Genomic DNA, 22,528 nt, shown 5'->3' with positions numbered 1-22,528 from the left:
AAGTGAAACGAAACAGGAGTCGAATCACCCAGGCACAAACCCGTCCCCGCCTCCACCTTCTCTCTCTACCCTATACTATTAATAAATAAGTTTCCCCAGCCCCAAATATTTAATAGAAGTTCCTCCCCATTCACCAGCTCCAACCTCCGCTGAGATACGGGGGTGCTGCCCTACCTCCAGAATATACAAAATGTTACAGAGTTACAGTATAAACACTGGGGAGGGAGCCCACTCCGCCACCAGCTTATGTCCTTGCCTGGCCTCAATTTGCCCAACTGTCCCAAGGCCTGTGAGAGTGCTGCCCAGTTGTCAAGCTGGGCAAGGAGGGGGCACTTGGCCCCAAAGTGCCTCTGAATAGAGGATGCATGAGCCCCTCTGAAAGGACTGCTTGGTAGGGGTGAGGAAGCCACCAGGGAGCCCCTGCTCCCCAAGAAGGCCCGCCTCTTAAATAAACTGCCTTTAATTGAGCCTCTGGCTCTTTGTTTCTCTCTGGAACTAGTAGCAGTCCAGAGATCAAGACACAGCCCTGGCCAAGATGGCAAGGGGCCTGCACCTGTTTGTCTCCCCTCATTTGACGGGGGGCTTATACCCCTTTCTTCAAGGGTTTCAGCGTGCTAGTCTAGGGATGGGGGGGCAGGAAAGAGGGACAAGGGGGCAGGGACAGGTGGGGGCAAAGCCCCCGGCGCCATGTCTGCGGTCTCTGCCTGCCGGTGTCAGGCCACTAGATCACCATGATCTTCACTTCGTCATTGTCGTCAGCTCGGTAGAAGAAGGGGATGCAAGGGTTGCTGCCCAAGCCTGGGTGCTCCTGGGGGTTCTGGATCTCACGCAGCAGCTGCATGATCTGTTGCGCGGTGGGGTTTTCAGGGGTGGTCTGGCCCTGCAGGGTCCCCTGGGGGGGCTCCACATTGTCGGCGAGGCTCACCTCCTGGAGACCTTTGGGGAGAGAGGGCAGCAGAGCTTAGAGTGGTGTGCCAGCTCACCCCTGCCTGCCCACCAGTACCCCAAGGGTGCTACTACTCACCACCCTCATTGTCAGCAGTGCTGGGCTCCTGGCAGGTGTGGGGTGCTGTAGTGGGCTCACCAGCAGGTTTCTGGGCAGCCAGGAATTTGCCATACCATTCATTTCGTTCACCCACCAGGCATAAAACCAGTTCCTGGAGCTCCAACAGCTTCACCTGGAGGGAGAAGTACTCAGCAGCCCCGCCGCACCCCACCCCGGCCTGTAGAGACGGGCAGAAGGACCCCTACCTTCATCTCCTCCTTGTCCTGAGCCAGCCGGCTAATGTACTCTTCCTTCTCCTGATGGCGGGCCTTCAGTACCGCCCTCTGACTCTGATAGAGGGCGATATATTCTCCTGCAGGAGGCGGGGAGGGCAGACGTGGCTCAGAGGCAATGTGGTGCTGCCCGCATCCAGCCCCCCGCCCTGGGCCCCGCCTCCCCACTCACCAATAGTGTCCGTCTCTCCAGACAGCTGGATACAGCGATGCTCCAGCTCCTCCACCCGCTCCTTCAGATCTACTTTCTCCTGCATGAGCTCCGTAAAGCGGCCCTGAGGCCAGAAGGGCAGGGTCAGGGCTCAGCAGCGACCTGCCCACAGGGGCCCCCACCCTTCCTGGACCCCACTGGGGGGCAGCTCACGCACCTGCAGCTTGTCCATGGCCACCTGGAGGGCCTGGTGGGCCTCCGCGGGCACACTGTCTCCCCCAGTCCTGGGGGCGGAGGCCTCCTTTTCCACCCCGTCCTGGGCTGCGGCTGCCAGGTGACAGAGGCGCTGGCAGCGTAGCTTCTGCTCCTTCAACTGCCCGCGTAGCCGGGCCTGCTCATCCTCAGCACTGGCCAAGGCCGAGTGGAAAAATTCCACCTGCGGGGGAGAGGGCACATGTGCTTTTGTGGCAGACACGCAGGACGAGAGAGGGGTGGGCGGGCAGGCAGAGAGACATGCCTCTTCTCGGGGTCTCGGGGCGCACGCCTGTGGTTGGAAGATGACATGCTGGCTGACCATGGCTCCCAGGGGAGGTTGGGGGACGACCAGAGATGGAGGGAAGAAACCGCAAAGAAGAGTGTCTGAGAGGAACCGCTGGGGGTGGGGTAGGGTGGCGGTGGGGGGAGTGAGACAGGCGAGGAGCGGGGAGGTCCGCTCACCAGGGCCTCTCGGCTCTCCAGCTCCTCCGGCACACTCAGCTTAGGCCTTGGAGCCTCCTCATCCTGCTCCTCACTGTCCAGTCCGTCTCCTGTTGGGGACAGACAGGGGGTCTTCAGACCCCCCGACCACGGAGGCGGAGCAGGCCTGGAAGAAAGCTCGGAGCCCAGGTCTGCCCCCAACCTCACTCTGCAGCCCTGGGCCAGCCAGTGGCCGGGGGAAGAGGACCCACCGTCCCCATGGCCTCATCTAACTCAGGGCTGAAAAACAACTCGGTGCCATGCTGCCAGACGTCCCCCTGCTCCTCAGGCCAGTGTCCTCCCTCCAGGCCTCCCCACTGACCTTCCCCAGGCACAGCCATGATGGTCAGCTGGGCCTGAAGCTGCTGGTTCTGCTGGTTGGCAGCTTCCAGGCGCTCCTAAGGGGCCAGGGAAGAGAGTGAGGAGGGACACAGGCCACAGGCCTTCCCTCTCAGGGGCCCAGCGCCCCGACGCCCTCACCTGGGTCTCCTGTAACTCCTGGCGGGCCACCTCCATCGCCACCTTGCCCTGGACTTCCTCGTGCTGCAGCCGGTCCATGAGCTGGGTCTGCAGTAGCACCTGCTTGTGCAGCGCCTCCTTCTCCAAGGCCAGCTGCTGGTAGGCGGCCACATGCAGCTGGCAGGCGGCCACGTAATGCTGCAGGTGGTTCAGGTACTCGTCCCGCTGCTGCTGCAGATCTTGAACCTCCTGGCGCTTTACCTCCACCTGCGGGCAGACCCCGGGGGGTGAGGGCAGGGGTGGGGTGATGACCCCGGGGGCTGAGGGCAGGGAGTGGCTTGCTTCCACAGTCTGAGCCCCTGGGCCAGGGAGGCCGGGCACAGACCCCTCAGTCGGAGACGGACACTGCACAGGGCTTTGCCGGTTGCCCGGGTCCCGGCTTCCTCGTCCAGAGCCCCGTGCCGCCTTCACCCAGCCTCACCCCTCATAGCAAGTGTCTTTCTATCTTAACTCGAGGCTATGGATGAGTGGAAAAGCAGAACAGCTTTTCTGGCCAACAGCTGTGAGGTCCACACTTGAATGCCTGCGGCTTCCCCTGCAGGATTCTCCTTTAATCCCCAATGCTTCTAGGAGAAAAATACTAACTTCCTTTTAACATAAGGAAACTGAGCCTTAGAGATGCAAGGTTGGAATTCAGGGCTGAACCCAAGGAGCTAGCCACTGTATGTCTCTTTTCTCTAATTACGGGTTTGATGCCTCTAGCAGGGACACGGATCTACGGCATAGGGCTACCCAACTTTGAAAGTCAGAGGCCAGGGGGTATCAGTCACAGGCTCTGAAGGACCCCAGGGTCAGCTGTTCTGGCTGCCCCCCACCCCCCTGCCTGGGGGGGTGCCTGTCTCCTAGCCCTTCCTTTGGGGGCAGGGGTTACCGTCTCCTTCAGCTCCCCCAGCTTCTCCTGCAGCTGGCCCAGCTTCTTGGCCAGCTCCTTCTTGACGTGCTGCTCGGACTGCAGCGCACTGGTAACCTCCATGTTCTCATTGGACTGCATAGAGAGGGGCAGTGAGTGGCCACCCAACGCAGCTGGAGACTCCAAAACCTGGTGTCCAGCTCCCACAGCTCAGGGAAGTGTGGAGCCAGGTAGGAAAGTCCACCCACCTCCACACCCTCCCACATTCCTCCAAGCGGGGCTTTCTGGCTCCCAGGGTGCCTTTGTGGGCACCAGTCATGAAAGGTCCATATCACCCATTTTACAGGTGGGAAAACCAAGGCTGCCAGAGGGGTTAAGTGTCTCACCCCACCCCCAAAGGGCTTAGCCAGGGAGGAGAGTGGGCTGGGCAGGCGGGGCTGCACACCAGCTTGACGAATCCATTCTGCAGCTCGGCCAGCTGCTCCTTGAGCTCGCGGTTCTGGGAGAGCGCGCGGCTGATGGTGGTGCGGTCGCTCTGCATGCTCTCCAGAATCTGCTTGCGCTCCTCTGCCTGCTCCCCCCAGCACTCGGCCTCTCGCTCCAGCTCCAGCAGCCGCTGCTCCTGCTCCTGATTGAGGTGACTCAGACTTTCGTTGTCCTTAACCTGCGCCTGCAGCTGCCCAGCCAGGCTCTCTAGTTCCTTCTGGAGCCGCTCAGTCTCCGCCTGCAGCCACTGTTCTGCCTCCGAGGGCCCTGCCGGGGGCTCCTGGGGCGGGGGCGCAGCTGAGGAAGGGAGCACACCATCAGGGTCTCTTGGCTGGGCCGCGTCGAAAGCACCCTCTTCGGGGTCCACAGCTCCTAACTCGGCCTCCTTGCCCCCAATCTTGGATTCCTGGCTCAATCTTTCAAGACACGTTCAGAGCTCTTTATGCTTCAGACCACAGTGGGCACACTTCACCCCTTTTTTTGCAGATGGGGACACTGAGGCTCAGAGAAGTTGCAAGCCTTGCCAACTGCTGGTATGGACCTCTTTCCCTGGGCCACGATGCCCTTCCATCCACCCACCTCCAATCTCGGCCACCCTCACCAGCCCCAACACCGGCCTCCATCCCCAGGTCCCTGGGGCCCAGCTCACCGATCTGGTTCCTCAGTTCGGCCAAGCTGGTCTCCAGCTCCTGAGCCTGACACACACTGCGCTCCTTTTCTTCCTTCAACTTGCTCATCTGCTCAAAGCACCAAGGTGGGGGTGGGGGCGCACATGGAAGGAGAGGTCAAGTACGGGCTGGGTGACTGTACCCCTGTCCACCCCCACCTCCAGATACACACGTCCACCTCCAGCTATGCACAGCAAATGACATGATGCCCAGGAAGACCAAGTGACCTATCCAAGGTGGAGGGGGCGGGGGGATCGAAGGCCACGCCTCACCTGGTCCAGCACCTGCTGCATCTTCTGCTGCCACATGGCACTCTCCTCCTTCAGGTTTGTCACATACTGGTCTCTCTCTGCCTGCAGCTGCTTCAGCGAATCCTTCAGCTGTGAGAGGGGCACAGAAGTTAGCAGGGGCTGTCACGGGGGGGGCCTCACCTGCTCCTGGTCACCTGGGGTCTCCTGTACCCCTCCCTCTGTAAAGCCTCACCCGCTCCACGTGGGTCTCCAGCTGTGCCCTCTCCTCCAGGGCCTGCTGTAACTGCTGGCTGCTATCAGGGGCAGGTTGACTAGAAAACTGGATGGTGAAAAACGAGGTTAGATCAGGGGGCCCAGGCTGATCCACGCAACGCCCACCCCCAAAAGGTCAAAGTACAACTCAGGGTTATCCTTAATATTGTTAGTACCATGTCTACAAGCTTTATTTTCACTAAATACTCAACGTGAACAATTCTGCTAGTAAGTGTTCAAAGTTCTCCCAACCTCCCCAATCCAGTCTGTATCCTTCTTGACCCTTTTCCACAGGTACGCAAACATGCTTCATTGATGCATAGTACCAGGGATAGTATCATATATGGTTCTGCAACTTAATTTCACTTTGCTGAAAATAAGATAACTTTAAGTTTTTATAATGGTTACATAGTACTCCAATATATGAACATGGCATACTTTAACCATACCCTTACAGGTGGCACGAAGGCAGAAATTTGCTGGGCATACCAAAACAATGAAGAAGAAACTGACCTGGGCACTGTCTACCTGGAGGCTTGGCATCCAAGAGGAAGGAAGCAGAAACTCATGGGCTGGCCTTACAACTATTGGTTTGGTCAAAAAGTTTGTTCAGGTTTTTCCATGCAATATTATGGAAAAACTCAAAGGACCTATTTGGCCAACCCAACATCATCCATAAAACAATGGTTTTCAACTAGGATGCTTTAAAAATATATATATATATAAATAAATAAGCCGTATCAGATTCCTGAGATCTGGGCAAGGTCCTGGTTTTTCTCTTGTCTCTAGAGAAGTCTATGGCAGAACCAGAACAAGGATCCAAACTTTCTGGTTCCTGGTCGGAGGGCACCACAATGACCCTGAGAGGCCCTGGCCCTGCCAGGTGGGGCCTGCACACCCCAGGGCTTCAGCCCTACCTGCTGCAGCAGCAGCTCCGACATCTCCAGCTTCTTCTGCAGATCCTCCATGCCCAGCTGCATGGCTGACTTCTCTATCGCCAGGAGCCGCAGCTTCTCCTCCAGCTCTGAGTTTTGCTGCTTCAGGTCCTCGTTGTTCTTACTACAGCCAGAGGCAATGGAGGGAAGTGTGAGTACTGAACAGAGAGGAACGCTCCCATGATCCACCCACTACTCCTGCCATTAAAGTCATTTTGGAAGGGACCCCAGCACCAGAAGTCTCAAGTGGCAGCCCAGAGAGAAGACACGAGCTGCCTGAGGCCATAGCAGGGGTTTAGGGGCATGGCTGACTGACAGCCTGGCTCTGCACACGTCCAAACATGTACCCTCTTTCTCACCCCACTCCCCTGGATCTCCCCCACTTCCCAGTCCCCGCCATCACCCCCCATCCTACTTGTTCTTGTATAATTCCAGCTTGAGGGCATCTCGCTCTCTGGTTAATTCTTTGTTGTACTGTGAACACAGAAAGGCGAGGTCAGGAGAAGGCAGGCGGAAAATGCAGCCCAACTACAGCAACAGAACGGCTCCCAGCAACACGTCCTCACCTGGTGTGAGGCCTTTATGTTTTTTCAAAGCTCATCCAAGCTCATGCTCTCCTTTGGTTTTAGTAAGGACTCGGGAAGGTTGGAAGAGGAAGGTGGGGTGGTCTGACTCTGGGCTGGCCACCGTTTTCACTGTTAGCAGCATCACCTCTGAACCTTTTCTGAACACTTTCTTAGCCAACATTCCCATTTCCAACTCACAATCACCATGGAGGCAGCTGCTATCTCCATTTTATCAGTGAATGGGGAATATTAGAGGTGAAGGAGCTCGCCTAAAATCACTTAGGCCTGGGATTCTTCAACCTTGTTTTTGGCCCTGGGGTTAGGGCATGACCACAAGGGATGGATTAAAATGCACTGTAATCTTTTGTTCATTTTTTGAATGGATGGGACATTCACTTAGCCCCAAACTCAGAAGGTACAAAAGCGACAGGTCTCTAAGCCAGCCTATTCCTCTCCCTTGGGCTTTTTAAAAATATTTATTTGGCTGCGCTGGGTCTTAGTTGCAGCATGTGGGATCTAGCTCCCCCCTGCACTGGGAGCACACAGTCTCAGCCTCTGGACCACCAGGGAAGTCCCTTGCTTGGGTTTGACATGAGTCCTTTCCGACATGTCGTGTATATCACACATGTACTCCTCCCTTTTTAGTGTGGTCATGGACTAAAAATACTGATCTGGACCTTCACAGCCCGAACACCCAGCACCTGAGCCAGAGCCCATGCAGTTAAAGGCAGGGCTGGCTGACACTCAGGGTCTGGGCTCATCTAGTGCTCGCTCTGGGTGGCACTCCCCAGCCCCTCCCCACAACTCGCCCATGGCAACCAACTCGTGTCCAGATCGCGTTTCACAACCACACAACTCTAACGCAGCAAGAAACGGACAGTGCTGCCGTTTGGGCAGCCAGTCATTCCATCCTGCCGGAGAGACCTTTAGGCTCACAACCCTTCCACGTGACCTCCAGGGGACGGGCAGGCTGCTGGGCTCACCCTGTCGGCCTGCTTCTGCTGCGTGGAGACGGCAGACAGCGTCCGCTCCAGCTCTCCCACGCGCTGCCTGGAAGACTGCAGGCGGTTAGCAAGATCCTCTGACTCCCCTGAAATGACAGCAGAGAGGGGAAGTCCAGAGAAGGAATCCCACCAAAGGCCTAGCCAGCCCAAGGGTAAAAGGGTGCCTAGATTCCCACCTGCTTTCTGCCTGGCTGCCTGCTGGGTGTGAGCCAGAGCTGTCTGTAACTCCGTCTTCTCTGACACCAGAATCCCGATAGTCTGAATGTGGACCTTTGGGAGAAAGGCCAAACGAGTGCTGACAATGTGGAAAAGCAATGTTTCCTGGGGGCCACAAGGGACCCTGGAAGAGTCTGCTCACCTGCAGCTGCTCTCGCAGAGCCCCTTGTTCCTTTGCGAGCTTCTGCTCAAATTCCTTCTTTTCCTGCAGAAAGAGAGAAGAAACAACTCTTACTGGGAGGAGGCAAAAGTGAAAGAGAAAAGGACATGTGCCCCGCCCAGGGATGCCACCACAGGCCTAGGACAGGCCCACCAATGAGAACAGATAATCGGCGCCCTGGGAGTGGAAGACTGGCGAGGAGGCAAAGGGGGAAGCCCCCTATTCCTCCAGGCTGTAAGCAGCCAAGAGGAGAATGGTCCTCTACATCTGAATCCTCCCCCAAACCCATCAGCCATTGGTTGTTTAGTCGCTAAGTTGTATCTGACTCTTTTGCGACCCCATGGACTGTAGCCCGAAAGGCTAACTCTGTCCCTGGGATTTCCCAGACAAGAACAATGGAGTGGGTTGCCACCTCCTTTTCCAGGGGATCTTCCTGACCCAGGGATTGAATCCTCATCTCCTGCATTGGCAGGTGGATTCTTTACCACTGAGCCACCAGGGAAGCCCCATTAACCATGGAAGAAACAAAGAAATCACATTACTTTTTCCAGTTGATCCAAAGTTTCCTGGTTCTCTTGTTTCTGTGGGGAGAGGCAAAGGAAGGTGACTGAGGTTGTCCTCCTTCCCCACGATCCTCAGACCAAGGAGGAGGGGCCGCAGGCAGGGGCCAGGAAGGGGTTAGAAAGGGAGGGTTCACGGGGACACAAACGAATGAACGCTTCTCAAGCTAAGAGACTTTGAGCCTTGGCAGGTTTTGCTCATGGCTACAGCAGCGAGAGTCTGGATCTGATTCCCTTGAAGGGACAATGACATAAACCTCTAGAAATGAGGTCTGAGAAGGTAAAGACCACCCTCTGCCAGCTCGCACTCAAGGAATGTTCGCTGAGCAAACACATCACAGGCCAGGTTCTGTTCTTAACAACACTGATACATGAATGAAAAGGACCTTGAAACCTTTTTTTGGTCTTAAAAGGGACCTTGGACACCCTCTGATTCTACCTCCTCAGGAAACTAAAGGCCAAGGAGGAGAGGTGACTTGTCCAAGGTCAAAGTCGGAACAAATCAGGGGCCGGGTCAGGGCTGGAACACACCAGTCAAGCTAGTGCCTCCCCTACAGGCAACAGACCCATGGCAAGGTGGGGAGGACTCGAGCAGAGGTGTCTGGAGAACAGAACAGGCAAAGAGGGCAGCCACAGAGAGAGCCATGCTGCATGCCATGCTCCGGGGTCCCTCCAGCTGAGACCTAGGCCTCCCAGCACCCCCTTCTCCCTTGGCACCAGGGATCCCTAGCCCCTTTCTTCAAGAGCCCCAAGGTGAGACCGGAGCCCCATATTGGCAGCATGGATCAGGGGACAACACCGGACTCTTACCAATTCCTCTATCTTGCTACTGAGTTGTTTGTTTTTTAGATTGCTGGAGTCCAGGGCTACTGATAGTTCTTGGTACCGGCTCTGAGGCGCATGCAGAGAGGAGGAGGAGGTGGAGGAGGGGTGGGGGAGAGGTAGAGAGAGCAATCATTAGGGTTGGGGGGTGTCTGGGCTGTCTCAGCTGGGTGAGGCACCCAGCCCCCACCATGGGAGGAGGTGGGGGGCAGGGCTGGCCTGCAGGGTCACTGGGCCAAGGTGCAGGCCCACTTACCTCCAGATTCTTTATATTAGCAGGAGATGCTAGGCCCTCCCCATTGATGTAAGACGAAGACTAGGAGAGACGAAAGGGCTCACATGGAGATGTTCTCTGACCCCCTCCAGCATCTTGCCTTCCCCATCAACTGGTAACATTTCCTCTTCTGCCTAACTTGCCTCCTGCCCCTTAATCCCTCCCTGTGCCAGTTTCTCCTGGTTCTTAGCTCCCCCTTGTCCCTCCCCTCCCAAAGAGCTCTCAGCTACAGGATCAAACGATATAACCAATCTCATCGTCCAACCCCTTCATTTGCATGGCTTCAAAGAGGAGACTCAGAGAAGTAATGATCAGCTAAACATTATCCAGCCAAGCTGCCCGGTCCCGGGATCTTCCCTTCCTTTGGGGAGTCTCTGCCTCAGTTTCTTTCTATCATATTTTCCCTCCTACTCTAACCCATGCCGGGCTCCAGTTTTCGGGGTACCTCGGACACAAGACCGTTGAGCTGCTGAGACAGCTGTCGCAGGCTCTCGGTGGATGAAAAGGACCTGGGGATGAACACAGCAGTCAGGGGTGCAGGAGGCTCGATGGGAAAGGGGGGGTCACGGGGCGGTGGCCTAGGGACTGGTGCCCCCGTGGGAGACACTCACGTGCTTTCATCAATGGGACCAGAACCGTTGTCGGCATCATGGTTCTGTTTGGGAAGAAACACAGGAATTGGTCATTCAAGTTTTAGGAGGAACCACCTACAGGCACCAAGCTCATTCCGACCACTTTCCACCTCCCTGAAGCTTAAGGGGAGTCTGGTTTTGGGCTCCCCCATCCCAGTCCTCAGGAAGGGCACCTGGCTCACAGAGCCAAGATACCTGGAAAAAAAGGACGAGGGTCCACAGGAGGTCCAGTCCTCCAGGAAACAGGAGGGGGTGAACACAGAGCGGGCCAAAGGGGAAGAGGCACAAACCTGAGTGGATGCCATGCTAGTGACACGGGGGGGACTAGCACTGGGGGAAGGGACACCACCAGGTGACACGGTGTCATCAGCAGATGGTGTAGCAGGAGCGGCGCGGTCTTTGGGCGCCTGTCACAGAACAGAGCAGGGGGTTAGGGGGCCACGCAGGGCAAAGAGCGCCTCGCTGTCATGAGTGCAGGGGTGCAGAGCTGGCAGGACCGGTGTTGAGCAGTTGTGACAGTCACACGTGCTGGGAGCCACGTGGGGGTGTGGCTGCGGCTCGCCTAGAACTCGGGCCATTCTGCCGCCTTCTGGACCGAGGCTCAGGGCAAGGGCAGTGAGGCCTGCTTCCTGAACATGGAGCATCATCCTCTGTGGAGCTCAGTCAGAGGCAGGGCCAGGCTGCCCTCTGGCAGCCGCAGCAGGTAAGAGGAAAGCGTGCCGGGTCAGGGAGAAGCAGGCGTTGCTTTTCCAGAGGGCCAGTCTGTGCCAGAGTGACCCTCCCCCGGACCCTGCTGGGCAGAACGTGGCAGTGATAAAGGAAGAGAGCATCTGCCTCCTTCTTGCTCTCCCTTCCATCCCTCCTCCCAACCACTGGGTGTGTCCCCGAGTCATGCCTTTTTTGGGAAAGAAGCCGTCAAACAAGAAGGCTCCTCCTGCTCCTGGAGGTGGAAAGAAAACTGTGGCCGCTACCCCACCCTAAGTTCCTAGCTCCTAAACACCTACCCAACCAAAAACAGCTGAGAAACCAGAGAGAAGACGTCTACTACTGGCCTCCTGGAGAAGAATTGTGGGTTTGAGGACCAGGGGCCACAGAGAAGTCCCCTCTTCCCCCACCCAGGTGGATTCACCTGCTTGACCAGAGCCCCACTGGGCCTCTCTCCAGGCTCAGGCCTGACTGACACTGAGTCCAAGCCGCTGGCTCCTGAGAGCTACCATTCAACAGGTGAGACTGCAGAGGACTGACTAGCTGAAGCTTGGCCAGGGAAGAGAGCCAGGCAGCCAAGGCCTGGCCAGCCAAGGTGGATCTGGAAAGGAGAGGCTGCACCTCTCCTGAGGGAAAAGGCAGCCTGCTCTCTGGACGCTTCCAATGCAAAGGACATGGGTTTAATAATCCCTGGTTGGGGAACTAAGATCCCACAAGCTGTGCAGTGCAGCAAAAAAAAAAGAAAGTATAACAAATAAAACAAGAAGGGAACATGGGGTTATGGGTCTTCACTTCCAGGAGAGCGGACGGATGCGGGCCAGGGCTTCGGGACTCCTGGAGGCCCATGTGCCCTCCCCGGACCACCCAGTGGATCCTCTGAGAGCCAACAGGGTGAGTCACAGCACCTGGACAGACCTGAGTGACTGGGTGTGAGCAGTCCTGATGACTGAAGACTCTCTCACCCCAGCCACCAGGGCCCTGGCCCCACCCCTCTCCCCCTGCCCATCTCCAGCAGGACCTGGCCCCCTTCCAGTCCTACTCTGGCCTGGGAGATGTTCCCCGAGGAAGTTAATTAAGGAGGAAGTGCCAACATCATGTCTGGAGGAGGTCATCGCCTAGTCCAGGTGCATCCCAGGCTCCCCTTCTTTCTGGAAAATACTCTGTGAGCTCACAGTCCTGGCCGTTACCTGTGACCACATCCTCTGCCTGGGTCCCCCACTCGCAAAATGGATGAATGCTCCCCACTTCTAATCCTCAGACCAGCTTCGAATGCCACCCTCTCCAGCCTGGAATCCATTTAGGATGAACCTCTGCCTCAGTTAAGCATTTGGAATGCCGCCACGTCCTGGCTTGCTTCTTTCACCTGTTTTCTCCAGCACCTAGCACTAGCTGTCTGCTTTCAATGTCCCACTGAATACAGTTGTGTCCAGTAGATTTTTAAAAGAGAACAGGGGCAGAATGTCCTGATCACTCATGTGTTTGGTGAACCTCACATCACTTACAGTGAGTTCCATTGAAAAAATAACCTCAATCCTTCTAACTATTATAAAGTAAGCTCCTTTTCTCTTAACCCTACATTCCTTACTGCCAAACCAAAAGGAACTGATGAACTGAAAAAAAAAAAAAAATCACAAACTGCTTTGTGGTCTACCGGTCTTTTGGGGACAGATGCCCGGGGGCAAGATTTGAAGGTATGGTTTTATTTAACCTCTCCTAGTCTGAGAACACCACCAGGCATTCAAACTGAAGGCTCAAAGAGCCCTAATCCCACACACCTGCTCCAGAAACTATTCCCAAGTTACCTTTAACCTCCAAGGAGCATCTCACCTTCTCCAAGATGATAAAAGATGGTGGGGGCAGGGGTGGGGGGGAGGCAAGGGGAAGAACCCAATCAACCAAGCAGGTGAAACAGCAGACGTGAACAGGCCGAGGGTTAATGACAGCAACATAAAATAAGCCAGAGACAAAGTCTCCCCCACAACAAAGACGCCTCAGGGCATGCAGAGCTGGGAGGGAGCAAGCCAGAGAGGGGGTCTTGGCACTGCCTCACCTTCCACTTGTCCAATGGGGGGATCGCTACCCCATTGGAGCGGTTAAGGTCGGACACCAGCACCTCCAGAATGTCCTGAATCTACAGGAGGCGAAAAGGGAAAAACAAGGGCAGGGGAAAAAGAGAAAAGTGGCTTAGAGAGGCAAGAGAGTCAAGGAAGGAAGAAGACACGGGTTGGGGCAACGGCATGCTGGAGAAGAGAGAAAGGGGTCAGAAGGGATCAATACAGGCCTGGGTCATTTCTCCAAGTAGCCACTTGCTGCCTCGCCAAAGGCAGAAATCAAGGGAAACAAACAGATGGAGAAGTCCCCTGAACAATGCAGTCACATAGCTCCTCAGATGAACAATGCAGCTCTTAATAGCTTCTTAGACCCTCAGGCCTAGACTTTTAAAAACCAGACTTCAGGAACAGGGTCCACTTGAATGAAGTGGCGGGAGAGGGGCTACAGCTGAAAAATAAGCTTTAAAGGCAATAATCTGATCCACCAGTATCATTTTACAGATGAGGAAACTGAGGCCCAGGGGAGGAAGTGATTTTCCCAGGGCCACCCAGCAAGCTGGTGGCAAAGATGGTCTTAAAACTCAGATGGTCTCCTAATCCAAGTGCCTGAGGCCCTCTCCTCACCACACTCTGGGGCTCTACTGGGGCCTCTAAATGGAAAGTCTGAGGGCAAGCAGCTGCCTGGCTTTCCCCATGAGGCTTGGGAAGATCACCAGAGCAGTTAAGTCAACTAGCAACTACACTTTATTGAAAGTTTACTCTGCACCAGGCCCTGTTTTAGGGGATTATAATAAAAACAACGACAATCTCATTTCAACTTCCTTGGTGTAAGACAGCATTACCCCAATTTTACTAATGTGGAAACAGGGATCCAACGAGCTTAAACAATTTGCCTAAAACCATATCCCTTGCAGAGAGAAAGGGAGAATTCAAACCCAAACTTCTTAGCCAATATCTGACATTTCTTCCACAATCTTAACCACTACCCTCTATTGTTGCCCCTTGAGTGCCTCATCCCCGGAAGGCGGTCAGGCAAGACTCACATCCTCAGGTGACGGACAATCACCAGAAGTGGTTGTCTCAGGGCTACTGCCATTCTTGATCTTTCTTTTTTTCTTAGCTCCTGCAGGAACACCAGGGCTGTTCTTCTGCTGATACTCCCTTAACTGTAAAAAGGAAAAGCAGTGAGGCTCATGAGAACTATACGCCCCCTGGATCCACATCCTACTTTACAAAGTTTACAAAATACTCTTCGCCTTCTAATTTAATGCCACAACAACCCTACAAGGGCTGTCGTCCTCAATGACTTGAAATGGACTGGTAACGTGGCTAGGAGCAAAAGGTGGCAATGAAAGGCAACAACGGAATTTAAACTCAGCCTTCTGACTCTGAGTTCTGGGATTACAACATCAATCAGCAGCTGCTAGGGGGCAAAATCAGCAGCAGCAGAAGAAATGTAATCATTTGATCAGACATCAGGGTCCCTTCTTCCATCTCTATTAGAGCTGCACACCAGTACTTCTCAAAATTTTACATCAATATATCCTGATGGCAGAAGGTAGAGAAGACACACACCCCTAGTGATTCTGGAAACATAACCGAAAGAGGACAACCCAAACACATTTCAGAGAGAAGTCCATTATAATCATACAAATCTACACAAATGTCATCCCTACGTATATTAGTATAAAAGGTTTTTTCTCTCTCAAGAAAATCAAGCAAAACTGATCCATCAGTCCCATATTTATCCTGTGGCACTTGGGCTGCCCCACGTTGAGGTGATGATTTGTGAAAGATTCCCCGTTGTGAAGTTGTTTCCCTGGATGTGCTCCTCAGAGGAGCACTGAATGCTGAGTGACGGGCCCTCTAGTCTCAGAATCATGGAAAATTAGAATGTGAAGTAGAAACTTCCGATTAAAAATGTGAAAGTCTCTCTGGATAGAGACCTGGGAGAAAACCAAACTAAACCAAACACCTTCTCCCCATAGCCACCCAGAAATACTGTCAATGTTTGGAGGTCACTGGGGGAAGTGTAGGCTTTTTACATCAAACGATGGGGGTACAAGTCTAGAGGTGAGGGAGCCTGAAACCCAGGTCCGATCTAGGTCCCATATCCCCCCGAGTCTCCTTTTTCAAGCTGGTGCCGCGACCCAGAGAGACGGGAAAGGATGTGAAAACACAGTGGGAACTGGGTGGTAAAATTTAACACCGAGTTTTCTAGGCACTAATGACAGTTCCGAGAGGCATTATGACGTAGCCACATGGCACTCATCCCTAGCAACGCCCGAGTAGCCGCTCCGCGTTGAGTCGGGGGGCGGGGGGCGGTTGGTTGGGGGGAAATGCAAAGGCCAGGACCGAGGTTTTCGGAGTCCGGGAGTTAGGGAGACCAGGGAGCTGCGGAGGTGCGGTTCCGGGCGACAGGAGACGAAGGCCAAGCCTGGTGTGGGAAGCCCCGGGGGTCACCGGCCCAAAGTCACCTGGGGGTGACGAGTGAAGGCGGCGGAGACTGGGCAGCCGGGGGGCGGAGGGGTAGCGGGGGGCGGGACTGGCTGCGAAGACTTTGTTGGCGGGGGTGGGGGGGAGGGGCGCCAAGGGGCGCCGAGGGGCTCACCCCGTTGCCTTAGAGGCAGCACAGAAACTCTGGCCATGGCCCGGCCTTCGGAGGGGTCAGGGAGCCGCGAGCCCGCACGTTTTTACCTTTTTCTTGGCCGCAGCCAATTTGCTCTGTCGGGTTTCTTCCGACATCCCGGGACGGGGCGGGGGAAGTGGGGGGGCCACATCAGCACGATCCCGTCAACCTCTGCGGAATCGCTTCCGGCAGCCACCGCGCCGCGGTGCCACTCAGCCCAGAGAAGGCGGCTCCGGGGCGGTACTAGGAGGCCGCGGTGTGTCGGGGTGGCCTCAGTTCTCTAACCCCATTGGATAGTGGGAAAGATTCGGGGCGGAGACGCATGGCTAAAGCCGTCGCTTCGCCCGAAAGAGAGGGTGGAGTCACAAAAAACACTGAAAGCGCAGCCGCAGAATAAGCGGCCTGTCCTGCCCACCTCGGCGGAGAGGCCTGAGCCGGCTCTCGCGGAGTGCGTGCGTAGCTACGCTTTGCGACGGTCCTAGTCTCCGTCACAGGATTCCAAGTACCTGGCAGACCTGAGGAGATTCGTTTCCGTCCTCGCTCTGGACCCTCCTTCTCTGCCGCGCCCCCCGAGTCGGGGGCCCCGGACGCCAGGGCTGAGGAGGTGGGCAAGGAGCTGATAGCAGGGGGAAAGCACATCTCTTCCCAGTCCCTTTTCGTTACACCCCTGTAGCTCTGCCTGAGACTTTCTCTCCTCAGAGATCACCTCCATAGACGCACCCCCCGCCCCGCCATCCACTCCAACACTCCTCCCTGTCAGAAACTCCCCTTTTTCGAGAATCCCTACCCTGATCCCAGAACCATTCTCTGTCCCCTTCCCAACCGGATCCAGTCCGGGTTCACAGCTGTTCCTCCTCTCCACACCCCCACAGTACCCCTTTCCTCCCCAGGCGGCCTCTAGGTCCAATCAGACTTTATCCCTCGGCTTCCTCTGCAGGATTCAACCAGGACTTTCCAGAAGTTGCGGCGGGGCCTTCCGATCCCCTGTGAGTATACCTGTGCCCCCTCCCTGCCCTCCCCCCTGTATGCTGCTCCCAGCCCTTCCCTCCTTCCCTAACAGCGGCTGACCCACCCCCCAGCCCTCCTCGGGGTCTTCCCCCCAGCTGACCTGATTCCACGGAGAAACTCCAGGTCATTTCTCAGTCCTTCCCCATCATCTTTTCCTCCTGCCCGCCAGGCTTCAGAGAAGAAACAGCGTTCCTGTCCGTTGTCAGGGTTACCCCAGACCCTACAAAGGGGCTCTGTCTCTCCTCCGTGACATCGCCACAAGTGGTTGGCTGGTTTTGTTCTTTTCACACCACCCTCCTTCCCTCACCCATTCCACCCACGTGGAAACCACTCTCATTCCCTCAAACACAGGTGCTCTCTCCTGCCCTACAGCACTTGCATATGCTGTCCCTTGTGTGGAATACTTTTTTCCAGCTTTTTGCCAAACTGATGCCTCCTCAGCCTTTAAAGTTGAGCTTTCTCGGAGAAGTCTCAGCTCCACTTCAGGCTCAGGCCACTTGCTCTGTTAGGTAACCCCTTAGCACACCGTACTTCAACTTCAAAACACTTTCCAGACTGCTAGTTAGTTGATTGGTTGTTTTTCCTTCATTCATTCACTTGGTGAATTCATTCGAAATAGTGCTTTCTATGTGCCAGGTCGGGGCTTCCCTGGTGGCTTAGATGGTAAGGAATCCACTTGCAATGCAGGAGACCCAGGTTTGATTTCTGGGTTGGGAAGATCCCTTGGAGAAGGGAATGGCCACCCACTCCAGTATTCTTTTTTTTTTTTTTCTTCCACTCCAGTATTCTTGCCTGGAGAATTCCATGGACAGAGGAGCCTGGCGGGCCACAGTCCATGGAGTCACAGAGTCTGACACTACTGAAGCGACTTACTTATGTGCTAGGTCCTATTGTAGACACAGGGCCATCAGCTGTGAAAAAAACAGAGTCCCTGCCCTCATGGTGTTCACCCTCCAGGGGTATAAGGCCATCAGTGAAAATAATATTATTAATGAAATGTAAAATGTGTTAGGTGGTGATAGATGTTAGAAAACATCAGGACAAGGGGTAGTGTGTGAGGTAGTTAGATGGGGTGGTAAGGGGTGGTCTTTCTGATGAAGTGTGACTGATGAGCCCAGCTTTCCATGGAAATATCTGGAGGAAGAGCATCATTGTTGGGTGTTGTATGTGTGGGACTAGGCTCTATGTTCCATGAAGGCAGGGGGCCGGGCTTGATGTCTTATCCATTGCTAAACCCCTGCAGCCTTTGGCAGTGCCTGGCAGCTAGTACTTACTCATGATTTGTTGACTGGTTAAAAACCCCAGTGTGGCTCTAACCAACATTTTCTGAAGATTAGCAGCATATCAGGCCCTGCCTTCACAGCTTTTAGATGCAGAAAGGACAAAGGTGAACTGTAGCCCCAAGGAAGCATTTTGTTACCCAATTAGATTTTTTTAAAATATTTATTTATTTGGCTGTACCAGGTCTTAGTTGCAGCATGTGGGTTCTAATTCCATGACCAGGGATCAAACCTGGGTTCCCTGTGTTGGGAGCATGGAGTCTTAGCCACTGGCCCACGAGGAAAATCCTCCAGTGAGGTTATTATCATAGACTGGAGAGGAGAATCCAAGAGGTAGACCTGAAGTGGATTCGCTAGGGTCAGATTGGGAACCAGGATGAGCCCTTTAGTTAAAGTTGGGTTTGGCTGAAAGTGAAAGGAAACCCTGAATAATGGTGGCTGAAACAGTCATCGGGGACCCTTGCCTCTATCATCCAAGACACGGTCCAACTCCCATCATCCCTCCACTGGCAGGAGGAAGAGGGCCACAGAAAGGTGTACCCTCTCCCCGGAAGGACAGTTCCCAGACATAGAATCTACTATTTCTGATTAAGTTCCACTTGCCAGAACTTAGTTATAGGACCACATCTAATTCCAAGGGAAGCTGGGAAATGTAGTCTTATTCTGGGTAGAGGTTGTCTGTTACCACCCTGAAGCAGGGAGTGGCTTTTGGGGGGACAACGTGGAGGTTCTGAATTGTAGATAATTGGTCAGTCTGGCTTCTGACTTTTTGTGCCACTCAGCGGCCATCTCCCAAACCTGGCCAGGCTGACAGGGCCAGCGAGGATTCTCTACAGCTTGACATTCAGAAACTCAAGGAGAAGAAGGACATGTTGGACAAGGAGATCTCCCAGCTATTATCAGAGTAAGTCTCGTTGGGTTCCTCAGTGTGCTTAGAATAACTTTTTTTGTGTGTATGGGGGTGGGTGACAGGGGTCATACCATGTGGCTTGTGGGATCTTAGTTCCCCAACCAGGGATTAAACCCAGGCCATAGCAGTGAAAGCACTGAGTCCTAATCACTGGACCACCAGGGAAGCTCTAGAAAACTTTTAACTCGTGCCCAGTAACTCATGGATGAGGATAAGAGGCTTGTGCAAGCTTCCTGATGGGAAGTGGGTGGCAGAGGATGAGATGATTAGATAGTATCACTGACTCAATATGGACATAAGTCTGAGCAAACTCAGGGAGATGGTGAAGGACAGGGAAGCCTGGCGTGCTGCAGTCCATGGGGTCTCAAAGAGTCCGATAGGACTTAGCAACTGAACAACAGCAATGGTAACTGAAACCTAGCTTAGCATAAAAACAGGACTGTGCCGTTGGCATCCAGCAGCCTCAGCAGCTGTCTCAGGTAAGGTGTGGTCAGGCTCGGGAGGACCAGGGGAACTGGGAGCTGAAAAGCTATGGGTCTCCCACTCTCTGTCTGGAACCCATGGTCTCTGCCTCTGCTTCTGTCCACACGTGGGCTCTGCCCTCCCTCTGAAAGTGGGTTTTCAGTGCCAAGGGGACACTGGCTCTTCCATACCTCCTGGGTTTTCCCACGTTTCTTGCTCCAACCACAGGGCACAGACCAAGGAACCTTTGAATACCCGTGTCACACGGGAGCAGATTTGACTAACCACTCGTGTGCCCATCTGTGAATCCCTCAGCTCTGACCAGAGTTACATAGTACCAATGTGCCTGGAGACCCCTCCCTAAGGATACAGGGAGAATATGCCAGGAGTGAGACAGTGGGCACAGGAGTGAGACGAGGGCAGGGTCTGTCTTGGCATTGCTGTGTTCCCAGTGCTGAGCACCCAGTAGGCCCTTAGTGAGTAAGGGCCTTATTACCTCTGAAGCCGGGAGCCTTATCAGCTTTCTTAACGATTCTTTCTCTCTCTCTCCCCATTTCCCACCCCAGAGGCTACAGTGTAGATGAACTGGAGGACCACATCTCCCAGCTCCACGAGTATAATGACATCAAGGATGCGGCCCAGATGCTGCTGGGAAGACTAGGTGAGAGAAGGTGGTCAGGGAAGGCCTCTCAGGAGACAGACCCTTGTCCGTGGGAGGAGAGACAAGTCTTTGAGGAAGCTGGAGGAATGGCATCACCAAATGGCAAGGGCAGAGGCTTCCTTGGCGGTCCAGCAGTTAGGACTTCACCTTCCCATGCAGGGTGTGCGGGTTCGATCTCTGGCTGAGGAGTTAAGATCCCACATGCCTCCAGGTCATAAAACAGGAGCGATATTGTAACAGATTCAATAAAGACTTTTAAAATGTGCTGTGCGCTATGCTAAGTTGCTTCAGTCATGTCAGACTCTTTGTGACTGTAAGCCCTCCGGGTTCCTCTGTCCATAGGATTCTCTAGGCAAGAATACTGGAGTGGGTTGCTATGCCCTCTTCCAGGGGATCTTCCCAACCCAGAGATCGAACCCATATCTCTTACATCTCCTGCATTGGCAAGTGGGTTCTTTACCACAAGTGGCACCTGGTCCACATTAAAAAAAAAAATCTTATAGTGGTCAGACATGCACATGGGCCGGGGCTTGCAGCTAGTCAGACACAGTGTCAGTGTGGATTTACATTTGCAGCTGGTGACTCTTGTTGCTCTGTGTGGAGAAAGGATTCTTGGGGAACTTTGCTTCCTCTGCCAAGTGGGTGAGGGTTCAGTGAGTCCAGTTTGGAATGAGTGGACAGGGCCCATAGTGGAGGAGCCTGGAAGGAATGGCAGGAAGATCATGTGGCCAACAAGGGGAGCAGGAAAAAAGGGCAGGAGGAGGTCCTGGGTGGGCCAGGGCTTTGGCCATTCTCCCTCCCACTTCGCTCACTGGACATCCTTCCTTCCTTCCAGCTGTGATCCGAGGTGTCACCACCAAGGAGTTGTATCCAGAATTTGGCCTAGACATGAATGACTGAGCTCACAGCCCTTTGCCCACGGCCCACTGGGACAGGCAGATGCGGACATGAGAAGAAGCAGTGAAAGCCCAACCAGTGAACCCACAGGCTTTCCAGCAAGAAAACATCAGAAGCCCTTTTTCTAGAGAGCCCAAGCCAAGTTAGGAGGGAGCCCAGCTCCAAGGTTCCCGAAACATTCCAATGATACCTGTGTATGTGTATGTATCCTGTTTATAAATAAACATGAGTGATTTTGTTTCAAATCTATATGCTGATTCCCTCTCTTCTGATAGCCCCCTGATCCTAACCTGGAAAAAGAGAGCCTGCCCTATGTGATAACAGGCTTCCACATGCCAGGGACTGTGCTAAGTCCATTACCTCCAATGCTTCAATCCATCCTATGAAGAATTAGTATTACTATCCCCATTTCACAGATGAGGAAATTGAGACTCAGAAAGGCACAGTGACTTGCCTAAAGTTAGACACCCAGTAAGTGGCCACACAGGGATTTGAGCCCAAGTCTTAACTCTGAAGTTTCTAGTGTGTAACTCTGCCTTTGTGAGCTGGGAAATGAGCAGGTAAGAGCTGAGAGTGAAATAGCAACATTGGCAGGAATTCCTCCCTAATCCACAGAACTAGGGTTCTAGTCCCCAGTTGAAACACTCTGCCAATCGTGGGTGAGCTGTGGTCATTTCTTCATTGCACAATGCTCACCATGAACAGCCATCAACTGGCAGAAGTGCAACCTGAGTGTTGTGACTGCTCAGTGCAAACAAGAATAACAGGATTTCACTACTAATTAGTTATCCTGTGGCTATTCCCACTGCCCCTCTGCCCGGTCCGTGCTGAACATTCTCATAAGATTCCAGATGTAATAGCAGTGCTTAGGGACAGGCTGTCATGAGGTTAAGTATAGTCTCTATCAATAAAAACCAGCCATGCAAGTCAGGTCTGGGTTTGAATTCCAGCTCTGCCCACTTACAAGCTGTGTGACCACGGGCAGCTAGCTTGGCCTCCATAAATAGAAATGACAATGGTACTGTACGTACGCATCAGGGCAATTTGCCTTAGCTGCCTTAACAGTCAGACCTCCTTGTCACTCAGTCGTGTCCAACTCTGTGACCCCATGGGCCAGCCTGCCAGGCTCCTCTGTCAATGAGATTCTGCAGGCAAGAATACTGGAGTGGATAGCCATTCCCTTCTCCAGGGGATCTTCCTGACCCAGGGATTGAACCTGGGTCTCCTGCATTGCAGGCAGATTCTTTACTATCTGAGCCACCAGACTCCTTGGCTGAATGTGATCAAGGTTCCTTTGTCTCACAAAATCTGACGAGTATCTAGTAGCCCTCCTACATTTCAGAGCTTCACTGCTGGGATCCACAGTGGGGGTAAAAGAGATGGAGAAGACACATCAACTCTGAACCGACTCACTCCCAAATGGGCAAACGTCACTTCTGCTCACAGACAAATGTTCTAGAGCTAGCTATGTGGTCTAAACTGACTGAAGGCACCTGGGAAATGAAGCTGAGCACCCGGATATGTGATGGGGACTAGCCCACTCCAGTGTTCTTGCCTGGAGAATCC

At 54.1% G+C, this 22,528-nt stretch overlaps 2 protein-coding genes across 15 annotated transcripts; one reads left to right on the top strand and one right to left on the bottom strand.

Annotated features, from left to right (window-relative positions):
- Nucleotides 1-66: 66 nt before the first annotated feature.
- On the bottom strand, nucleotides 67-15,917 carry GOLGA2 (golgin A2). Of its 14 annotated transcripts, none has more exons than XM_068974660.1 (27): nucleotides 15,813-15,917; nucleotides 14,159-14,281; nucleotides 13,115-13,195; nucleotides 10,650-10,766; nucleotides 10,339-10,382; nucleotides 10,173-10,236; nucleotides 9,710-9,769; nucleotides 9,442-9,522; nucleotides 8,614-8,652; nucleotides 8,054-8,116; nucleotides 7,872-7,965; nucleotides 7,675-7,781; nucleotides 6,541-6,599; nucleotides 6,108-6,249; nucleotides 5,171-5,257; nucleotides 4,960-5,067; nucleotides 4,669-4,756; nucleotides 3,979-4,316; nucleotides 3,555-3,668; nucleotides 2,645-2,890; nucleotides 2,487-2,562; nucleotides 2,147-2,235; nucleotides 1,647-1,865; nucleotides 1,451-1,553; nucleotides 1,252-1,358; nucleotides 1,025-1,178; nucleotides 67-936 (listed from the first exon to the last, which is right to left on the bottom strand). In XM_068974660.1, exons 1-27 carry the CDS (start codon nucleotides 15,858-15,860, stop codon nucleotides 722-724), a joined length of 3,066 nt encoding a protein of 1,021 aa, XP_068830761.1. In that variant the 5' UTR covers nucleotides 15,861-15,917; the 3' UTR covers nucleotides 67-721. The 14 variants fall into 14 exon arrangements, with proteins under 14 accessions (XP_068830761.1, XP_068830784.1, XP_068830790.1 ...); XM_068974683.1 differs by having other exon boundaries at nucleotides 3,979-4,300; nucleotides 4,671-4,756; nucleotides 15,813-15,887; XM_068974689.1 differs by having other exon boundaries at nucleotides 9,442-9,509; nucleotides 9,706-9,769; nucleotides 15,813-15,869.
- A 149-nt stretch (nucleotides 15,918-16,066) lies between these two features.
- On the top strand, nucleotides 16,067-21,156 carry SWI5 (SWI5 homologous recombination repair protein). The gene is made up of 6 exons (XM_068966227.1): nucleotides 16,067-16,078; nucleotides 16,227-16,348; nucleotides 16,682-16,730; nucleotides 18,815-18,936; nucleotides 19,971-20,065; nucleotides 20,901-21,156. Exons 1-6 carry the CDS (start codon nucleotides 16,067-16,069, stop codon nucleotides 20,963-20,965), a joined length of 465 nt encoding a protein of 154 aa, XP_068822328.1. The 3' UTR covers nucleotides 20,966-21,156.
- The last annotated feature ends 1,372 nt before the right edge of the window (nucleotides 21,157-22,528 follow it).

The sequence above is a fragment of the Capricornis sumatraensis genome, chromosome 1, assembly GCF_032405125.1.
Source record: "Capricornis sumatraensis isolate serow.1 chromosome 1, serow.2, whole genome shotgun sequence".
NCBI classification, from domain to species: Eukaryota; Metazoa; Chordata; class Mammalia; order Artiodactyla; family Bovidae; genus Capricornis; species Capricornis sumatraensis.
The sequence above is the reverse complement of the archived record's forward strand: the minus strand, read 5'-3'. Positions and strand labels throughout refer to the sequence as shown.